General features: G+C 36.0%; 1 protein-coding gene across 1 annotated transcript; it reads left to right on the forward strand.

Moving 5' to 3' along the window:
- Positions 1–8293: 8293 nt before the first annotated feature.
- LOC114098569 (olfactory receptor 51A4-like) lies at positions 8294–9244 on the forward strand. Its single transcript, XM_027942813.1, has one exon. The coding sequence runs from the start codon at positions 8294–8296 to the stop codon at positions 9242–9244; it is 951 nt and encodes a 316-aa protein (XP_027798614.1).
- The last annotated feature ends 1353 nt before the right edge of the window (positions 9245–10597 follow it).

Below are 10597 nucleotides of genomic sequence, written 5' to 3' on the forward strand. Positions count from 1 at the left end.
CAAATCTGTATAATACAATAAAAGTAAATGCCTATTAAAGAGTACCAAATTTCATTCATTCATTCAAGAAAGAAAGAAAGAGAGAGAGGGCTGGGAATGAAATATAGTTTGAAGTTTAGTGGTAGAATATTTGCCTAGCATATAAGGACCCTGGTTAAAATCCCAGTACCAGAAGAAGAGAGAGAAAGAGGAGAGAGAGATATAGAAGAAATACCAATGAGAAAAAAAAAAAGTATGTGAAGTACAAAGTAAGGATGAACAAACTATTGTGACTTGTGAGGGCTTTTCTTTTGTTTTCCTTGATCCTATTAAAGATGAGATGAGATAGAAGAAATTTCTAGAAGAGACCTAAGGGGACCCTGTGAGACAGAGAACCTGCATATGTTGAACTAAGGATAAACTGATTTTTCAAGAGGAAAGTTCAGTTTTCTGAGGTCAAGAAATAGTGAAACAGAAATAGAAATAGGAGGGGCACAGTTATCCAGCAATTAAAGGAGCATTCTGAGTAGATGCAAAAGGTATTGCCCAAGTTGAAAGCAATGCCAAAGAACCAAGAAAGAACAGGTTTGGTCCAACTAATTTTCTCCTCTTTATCTAATTCTCATCAGGTAACTTTCTGTTCCTGTTTCTGCCAAACTTTCTTTTCTCTGATTTCTCTGATTTGCAGTCACATTTCCCCACTCATCATCTTCTCTATTGCTCACTCTGAATTATCTTTCCTCTCCAAAGTACTGACTACACTGATTTTAAATGAATGTATATTAATATATCAAAATCAACCCTAGAGAAAAACAGAAATGACCACAGAAACTAGCTTAGATATCTACTAGACCAACATTCATAAAATAACCAGAAATGGCATAGTCCCCAATGTGGGATTTCTTTCTCACCTTCAGTTGTTCACCTCTGATCTAGGAATCATCCATACCTTCCATATCTTCTTCTAATTCATATGATTTCTCCTTTATCTCTAATAATCAATATTTATCTCACTAAAGTAACAGCCTGCTACAACTTTGGGATTATACTAAATCCACAACACTGGCAGAGGAAGCCATAAATAATTGGGAATAACCAAATTGAGAAACTGATAATCCTCATGCAGTCTATTGCCCACGTGCTTTTTACTTACCAAGACTGAAATTTTCACTTAATACTCTCCTTTGGCATTTCCTTTTTAATCCTATTTATATTTCTCATAAATTTGCCTTTTTTTAAAGAGAGAGAGAGAGAGAGAGAATTTCTAATATTCATCCTTTAGTCCTCGGCAGACACAACATCTTTGTTTGTATGTGGTGCTGAGGATGGAACCCAGGCCGCACGCATGCCAGGCAAGCGCGCTACCACTTGAGCCACATCCTCAGCCCCTAACCTTGCCTTTTAATTATGAGAAACTGACTTCCACTTCCATCACACACCTGTTCCTATTTCTGTTTTGAATAAAGGGAGGCAAACTCCTTTCTGCACTAATTTTTCATAGACATCTTTAATTAGAAAGCTGAAAGTAATAAAAGAAACCAATCAGGAGCCCATGAAGCACAATCTAACAGAATATCAGGAATCTCTCTTCACTTTAAGGAAGTCTAAACTGTGATTGATAGTGATCGGAACAGCAAACCCCAAGTTCTTGTCCTGTTTATTATCAGTTTGTAAATGCTCATCTTTCACATTCTAGTATAATTTTTCCTTATGGAGACTGGCTGTTATCAAAGTTAAAACTACACTTAAATGAAACCTCCATTAGCTTAAAGGAATATGCACTAGTTGGGTAATCAGAAATGACCATCAATAACAAGTATCAATTCAACAGCATGGAATAGGACTCCATTCCAGCCTTGGATCAGCTGAACCCACTGCCAGGGGCAGTTTCTGTAACAGGGGGAGGCATGGCAGGGAAAACATCACAGTCCCTTTCCTCTGAATCAGGAGTTTGCTTAATCTGAAACCTGAGGGCCATGGGATTGAGTTTCTGCAGGATGCTTTGCCTCTGCATAGTCTAGGACACATCCTATAGATTTATTTAAAAGCAAACTACTGAAAGAAGAATTTTGCATCTAACTCAATTGTTCTTTGCAGGCCAATGTATATTCTTTGGAGATAAAAGCTTTTAAGGTTACAGGAGAATTTGAGCAGAATTTAAGATTAGAAATCATTTGACTGAGAGAGACAGTTTTCAATGTATGGGATGGGTGCTTGTACCACTTTATCCACATCTCTTACTTCAGTTGCCCCTCTAATAATTCAATCAGCTGAGGTTTTCATCATATTGGTGGTTTTTCTCTTTGTAGTATAATGGTGTGGATTTGTTTCCCAGGGAATGGGATGAGAGATGATGCTTAGAACAAAGCAGTATTCAATGCCAGCCTGGAAGGAGTGTGGAGATGAGAAGTATGACAGCCTCAAACCGAGATGTAACAGCTGCATCGTCATAGCCAGGCCTTAACTGAGATTTTTAGTAGCCTTAGTAAAGCTACCCTGAACCAAAGTAGGGGGTGAGTCAACATCATCAATGTATTCATTTTTATACTTGGCAGGAGATATATGCTAAAGAAAATTTGGCAATGGGTGTATCTCATGATCCACAGAAATGTTAAGCAATAAAGATAGTGCTCTGTGACAGTTCTTCCTTTCAGTGTCTCAATTTTTTTAGATGAAAAACGTGTCAACACATAGCGGCTTAACATTGACTCAATTGAATATATTGTTTTGGCTCTTGTAGAAGGACTAACCAGGGCCTACTAGTCACTCCAAGGCCTGGGCAGTGACAGACAAGCACACTTATTTATAGTTTTCATTGAGCCAAAGTAGGTAATGGTGGTCTGTGAATCAGGCTCAGCTCTGATTCTGACTTATGATCTATGTCCTGGGCACCAATCTTTGTACACCTTGCCCATCATCCCCCTTTCTCTAACCTTTCACCCCTTGAATATTCTTAACCTTTGTTCTGAAGGTCCATTTAATTTTGTAGGAGACAGTATTACTTTAAAGGCATAAGCAGAGAACACTTAGTCTAGGACTAATCACTTCCCATTAAAGGACTGTTTTTCCATGTACTCTACTCAGTTCCCTAAGAATTATGAGGCATTCCAGTATGCTTGGGAAAGGTACTTATTCAGGCCATGTTGATCACTGGGCTTGTTTCCTTTTATACTTTGGGATGTCAGAGGGGGCTTTGTTTGTTTGTTTTTGTTTTGACCCCAGATACTTTTCTCACATGCATGCAACCATGAATGACTGGGTGCATTTCTACAGATCCCTTTGTCTGTGAAGCTCTCTCTCACCCACTCCTATGAACTCAATACTTTGGTTCCCTTCATTCCTCAGCAATGAATTGTCATCTCTGTGGGTTTATAGGCTCTGTCTAGGTTCCCCCTTCATTTACCTTGACCTAAAAACTCAAAGCAGGGAGATGCAGTGATTGTAACTCTTAGCATGTTTGCTTCCCTATTTCTAAGAGATTATAGTACTTTGATGCCAGATATTCATTATTTTGAAAACAGTTTCTTCATTTATTCATTATTTATATACTTTTACTGTTTTAGGTGGAAGATATACAACCCTTCTCCATTGACTAAAACTGGAAGTCCCCATTTATTCCTTATTCATTAATCAAACATTGATTCCCGTTTATATACCAGACTGTCTTAGGCATTTGGGATAACATAGGAAATAAATCATAAAACTTTGAAAAGAATGGGAAAAATACAATAGGAAATATATAATAAATCTTGAAAAGTGCATTCGTGGGGTTGGGGGATTTCAACCAACAGCCTGATAAGGAAAAAAGAACAGAAAAATAAAACATTTAATGAGACCACACTCATTCAGACTAACTGGACCTATGTTCATCAAAAAATGTACAGCATTGCAATATTTTAAAACTGTATAATAATGATAGTGGGCACTTATAACAGCAGGTTAAAAAAGAGACTATTTCTAATTCTCAACTTCACAGAAAGAAAGTTAAGAATCACAGTTCAAAATTATTTACCTCACAAATGGCCCAAAACCTGGACATTAATGAATCATTTATCAGGAGCAATTATTTGTAAAGCAGAACTCATCACATGTTTGTGATGGACAGTAGAGGAACAAGGGGTCTCATGCTTGAATTATGATAAATGGTAAGAGCTCTGTAGTATTGAGAGAAGAAACTTTAGTATGGCTTGTCTCTAAGTAATTTGTTTTTGTGGCATCTCATTTGTGTCACATTAAAACCACAATCTCAAGGGAATATTTAAAAAATATCCCTCTGGCACCTTCCATCTGTAATTCTCTACTGATTATAATCACTTAAGTGTCAGACAGACACCTCTATCAAAGGTTTTTAGCAACTCCTAACAATGCACCTTTTCATCACCTGAGCCAAAGAGGGTGCGACTGAAAGAGAACTGTGCTGCTGAACTCATTTACCAACTTGTGCTGAGGCTTCTGGTTTCATGGTGAGGAGACTACGCAGTGTGTTCACTAAACAACAAGGATAGGGCACTGCCTTTATGAGTTGCCCAACTGAAGGTTTCCTTCTTTTTCAATGAAGAGTCATGGAAGATCACCATGGAAGAGAGTTTGGAAAAGGGGAAAATAGAGTCTTCATTGAGAAACCAAGAATAAAGCTAGAGGAGCTAAGGTTTAGCTGATGGGGAACCCTAGTGCACAAGTAAAAGAAAATGTGCTGTTTGGGCCTGCTGAGAGATTGGAAAAACATAATTAAAAAGGATTTAAACTCAGTGGAGTAGGAGAAGGAGATTGAGGGGGAAGGAGGAAAAATAGGAAAGTGAGGCACTGTGCAATGAAGTTGACCAAATTATGCTATGTATATTCATGAATATACCACAGGGAATCCCACTGTTGTGTATATCCACAAAGCATGAATTTAAAAAATAAATAAAGATAAAGAAGATCATTACAGGATTGAAAGTGGAACAGGAGAGGGAGGAAGGAGGAAAAGAAAAAGTACTGGGATTGAAGTGGAAAAAAGTATATTCTGTACATTTGTGAATATGGCAAAATGAACCCCCATTACTAAGTATAACATTAATATACAAATTTACAAAAACATTTAAAACGTATTTTAGGGGAGGTTATAAATGGGAGGTACTAGTTAGCTAAATGTCTTTGGATCTCCAAGTATAGTGGGAAGAATATCTTTTTTACTAGAATGGATAACCTACCCAAAAGGTCCATGGAAATCTGGGCAAAGATAGCTTGCAATTGAGTAAGTTGACAAATTCTAGAACATTCTCTATCATATTATAAACATCTCTTCTTCTACTTTCAGGTTTAGTGACATATGTTGTTCAGTTCTAAATACTCCTAGAGAAAGTATGGCCTTGAAATCTTTTTATACATCAGAGTTTAAAATGGATCTTTGATTACTGGTGAGTTTTATGTCTCACCATATTTATGAAGAATATGCTACAGTAACACCCTCTAAACTATTGATTTATTTGTTGAAACAAAATCTACTATGGGCCTCATATGTCCAAGCAGATCTGGAAAATCCTAATTGATCTTTGACATCTACAATCACAATTTCAAAGATATTTAAAGTCCCATTGGTTAAGGGAAACTCACTTAGGTAACAGGCAGAAGATAATATGTAATAAGTGTCAAATAGAGGAATGAAGTAGTGCTTTCAGTAAGAATTTAATGGGAGGAGGGATTCTTGTGATATGAAGTAATCACAGGACTATATCAATAGAATGTTGAATATATACTGATCTTTAATCTTTTGATTTAATAGCTGTCATGTTTAGATAAGTCCTGGTTACATTTGAGTATGTGATGAACTGGTGCACAAAAATTCTGATATGAAAATGAGTAAGTCATAGGCAACCCATTTGGGTTAAAAAATAAAATTGGTAGAAACAAAAGGTATACCCAGTGAAGAGAGCCAGGGATGTAGATATAAGAAGTATAAAAATGAACTAGGAAGTGATAAGAACCAAGTGCATCCTTGAGTTTTACTCTAGTGTTTGCAAGATGTTGATAATGGTCTTGATGCTGGCTGTGTAAGCAGTGCCTGAATCAGTGCGAAGAACAGAGGGAAAAATGAGTATAAAAACAGTGAGTGAGGTTCAATGTGTTCTGGAGGAGATAAGCAAAAGGAGAACTGACTATATGTGTATATAAGAATACTTGTATAAAGGCATGAAATGGCATGAACATACTCTACATACAAAGATATGAAAAATTGTATTTCTATATGTGCAATAAGAATTGTAATGCATTCCGCTGTTGTGTATTTAAAAAATGAAATCAATAAAACTAAAAAAAAGAATTTGTAGTATGTGTATCTGTGCATATTTAAGATGGGTGAGGTGATTTGGTAGGTGAGAATTTCATGTTTATAGGAAAGTTCTTCTCTTAATGTGCTGAGAAACAGTGTGATAAGTTGGGCAGTATTTGCAGTGTGTATGGACACTCCAGTCTACTGTGCATTATGACTTTTTTCTCAGTAAGCTAAGTGACTCTGATACTCTGTGTGTCCAGATGGTAGAGTTGTATTAGGCTTATTTGTCCTCAGTATTCTAAGTTGCTAAAAATATAGTCATAGCATGAAAGCATGCAGTAGGGCATGGCAGGCAGGCAGTGCTGAGAATGTCTGCATAGAGATTGATCAGATCAAACATAGGTCTACACATCCGTGAATGGAAATCAGCAAATAGTAAATAGTGGCATTTGCTCTTCAAAGATATATTTACATGTAAAATATTGTTTTTTAATTTACATAGTTCTAAAATGGTTCAAAATTTTGCATTTTGGCTGAGAGGAAAAGAAAATGGACTAGTTTCTTGCCAGAATCTTTTGTGCTTATAGCCCTTTTTCTGAGGGGAAAAAAGGTTCATTAACTTCTGTTTAACTTTTGTTCTGGTACTTCTGGACTTTTTGTCATATTTTTAGTTGATATTAATTCTTCAAAAGGCATTGGGTTCAGATTCATGCTCCTCTTGTTAAGGGATTATATTGGTTAGGTACTTTCCTTCTTACCCCTTTCTCCATATTAAAATCTAGTTCCATCAGTATTTACTGTTTCTGTAGAGAAAATTGCAATTTTAAAGTATTTAAATCTAAATGTATTTAACCAAACTTAAGTAGTATCTTTTCTCTCTTCTTTGTGGTATAAAAACATAAAATAATACCATTTCTTCCAATTATGCTACCTTAAGACATTTATTAAGATATTGGTATTTGTTGGTTTCTAATACATTGCCTTTGTATTTTGGAAAAGAGATATTTCAAATGTTTTCAAGAAATTGTTGTTGTTTGATACTATTTTAGCATCAGCTGAGAAATTATAATGCCCACTTTAATAATTTCATCATTGTTATATATTGATGAAGATGAAGCTGGAGAATATCATACTAACTGAAATAAGCCAGTCCCCAAAAAACCCAAAGGCCAGATGTTTTTTTCTGATATGTGGGTGTTAATTCACAATTGGGCAAGAGGGCTGGGTAAGAATAGAGTTACTTTATTTTAGGTGGAGGGGAGAAGGTATGAGTATAGGAAGGATTATAGAATGAATGAGACATTATTACCCTATATATACCTATATAACTATAAGACCTGTGGGATTCTATATCATGTACAACCAGAAGAATGAGAAATTATACTCAATTATATATGTTGTACCAAAGTGCATTCTATTGTCATGTATAACTAATTAAAACAAATTAAAAACATAAAAACAACAAAAATAACAGAGAACCCAGAAATTCATTGTTATAGTGAAACATATTGCTTAAAATTTTTAAAAGTGAATTGGAGTTTATGTGAGTTACTGAAATACCTGTTGTCTATTTTTACAGGAAGAAATATCAAGAAAACCACACATATTTCCAGATGCCTGAGTGTTCACAGGTATGATATTAATGGAGGAGAAGTATTACAATGTCTTTAAGAGATTTTTCAAGATGACTAAAAATAAGAGTAGACACAAATATAATTAAATAATACCAAGAAGGAAAGACATGAGAGAGTGATTTTTTTTCTAAGAATTGTGATAATAAATAATGTTCTCAAGTTTCATTTTCACTTGATCAATGTTTGAATGTTCTAGATCAAAGGAATTAAAATAGTCTTATATTTTCATAGCAGTTATTCATTGATCTAACTGCAAATAGTCATTCAGATAGGTTTGAAAACTTTCTAAGGATTAATTCCTTAAGGTAAACATATCTAGGATTAATACTGCCCTGGAGGAGTCAGATGAGTTATCTCTTCCTATCTTAAAATTTATGATTTTTTTTTTCTTGCAACAGGAACATTTGAAAACTGCTCTGGGCATGATATGGAGCTTACAAACAAGAGTTGGTTTCAGCCACCTACTTTCCTTCTAACAGGCATTCCTGGACTGGAGTTTGTACAAATATGGATCTCTATTCCAGTGGGCTTCATGTACCTAGTTGCCCTCCTAGGAAACTGCACCATCCTCTTCGTTATCAAAACCACCTCCATCCTTCATGAGCCTCAGTACATCTTCCTGTCTATGCTGGCAGCTACAGATGTGGGTCTGTCTTTATCAACTCTACCTACAGTACTCAAGTTCTTCCTCCTGAATCACAGGGAGATTGAGTTCCATTCTTGCCTGGCACAGATGTTCTTCATTCATACCTTCTCCTCCATGGAGTCAGCCATCCTGCTGGCCATGGCTTTTGACCGATTTGTAGCTATCTGTGACCCGCTGCACTATACTGTGGTTTTAACTCCTCCTAGAATTATAGGAATAGGGCTCATAGCTGTGTTTCGGGGTGTGCTGCTGATGGTGCCTTTGCCAATCTTGCTCAAGAGATTGCCTTTCTGCAAAGGTGTCATTCTGTCCCATTGTTACTGCTACCATCCTGATGTGATGAAGCTGGCCTGTGGCTCTGTGAGAGTCAACATTGTCTACGGACTGTCTCTAGTCCTCTGCTCCTTTGCAATTGACTCTATATTCATTGTCATTTCATACATCTTGATTTTGAAAACAGTGCTGGGTGTTGCCTCAGGAGATGGTCAACTTAAGGCACTTAATACTTGTGTTTCTCACATCTTCACTGTCTTTATCTTTTATGTGCCCCTCATTGTGTTGGCCTTAATTCACAGGTTTGGTACGTTCACATCTCCTCTTCTCCATGTCACCATGGCCAATCTCTTCCTCTTTCTGACTCCTGTCCTTAATCCCTTGGTTTATAGCCTAAAAACCAAACAGATAAGGTTAGCAATGCACAAGATACTCAAGAGCAAGGCAAACTTTATGTAGTCCCATATGGCCTTAGTCAAAGAGACACCCTAACCTTCTCTGCCCTTTGATCTATCTGCTTCTCTAGGGAATATGTCATCACTTCAAGATATGGTTTTACAAGAACTGATATATTTTCTTGTCTGCCAAGATGGTGGTGTCTTGTTTATTGTCTAAGAAGAAAATTACCACATTGTGAAATGGTAGTATTTGTAAACATCAGTGTGTGATATGTGTATTTCTGTTTTGTTTTCTCTTTTAAAGAAACACATGAAATGGTGTACTTTGAAAGTCTGTTGAAACTGAGCAGTTAATGACCATCTTATGGAAAATAGCAATGAAACCAGAACTAGGCAGCAAAAAGAAAAAAAAAAAACATTAACTTGTTTTTATAAATTTCAAATTACTCTTCCAAGGAATCATCCATTAGCATAAGTGAAAAATTTGAAAATTAGGGGAGGTAAAAATATTTTTGTATTGTTAACTAGAAATGATAAATTTAAAGTTGATGAAAGTTTATCTACCATTTAATGTGTCAATGGATAAACAATAAGGGGATCTATTTGACTTTTTGAAAGTGTAAAATTATATCAATATTAAAACTTAATACAAATGTCAAAAAACAATTTAAAAAAATGCAAAACACCAGCTTTTAGGTTACTCTTCCAGGACAACACATCTATATTTACTTAGCATAGTCAGGCAAGGTCTTTTTCATTTGATGGGCAGGGAATAAACTTTAGGAGACAAGAGTTCATTGTTTGAAAAACACTAAATGTACGTCTGAGGATAAATTCAGAGGAGACAAGAGTACCTGACATGGTATGGAGAGAAGAATGGTCATCTGAGAAGAAGAGACTGTGTATATAAGAAACCACCCTGTCTTCTCACTTGGAGTATTATTCTGATTGAACCAATATTCTCAGAAAAGGTAGTGCTTTGTGTTTTCCCTGTTTCCCTCATTTTTAGAATGTAAATTCCACAAGGGTGAGTAAACTTCTTCTGTTGTTCAAAAATGTATTCCTGGTACCTATATGAAGCCCTGGAAAATAACAGGTGAAAACAAGTACCTATATGAAGCCCTGGAAAATAACAGGTGGAAACAAGTTTCCTGAACATGATGAATTCCTTTGTGTCTGCTGAACTGCTAGACTGTCTCCTTTCCTCCCCCCACCCATCTTCTTCATTTCCATAATTCTTTTAAACTAATTGATATGTTTCTTATTTGCTGAGATCTGGGAATATGAAGATAATGCAGAAAATTGCTTTAGTTTTGAATAGAGTCTATGTGGAAAGGCAAAGAGTACATAATGGATATACAGTGTCCATCATAAAGGTAAGGTCAGATCACTGTGAGATGTATTAAACAGGCTG

This window comes from Marmota flaviventris, chromosome 9 (assembly GCF_047511675.1).
Source record: "Marmota flaviventris isolate mMarFla1 chromosome 9, mMarFla1.hap1, whole genome shotgun sequence".
Classification (NCBI taxonomy): domain Eukaryota; kingdom Metazoa; phylum Chordata; class Mammalia; order Rodentia; family Sciuridae; genus Marmota; species Marmota flaviventris.

Excerpts from the sequence above, each read along its gene's own strand:
- LOC114098569 (XM_027942813.1), top strand. The coding sequence starts at position 8,294 with ATGGAGCTTACAAACAAGAGTTGGTTTCAGCCACCTACTTTCCTTCTA.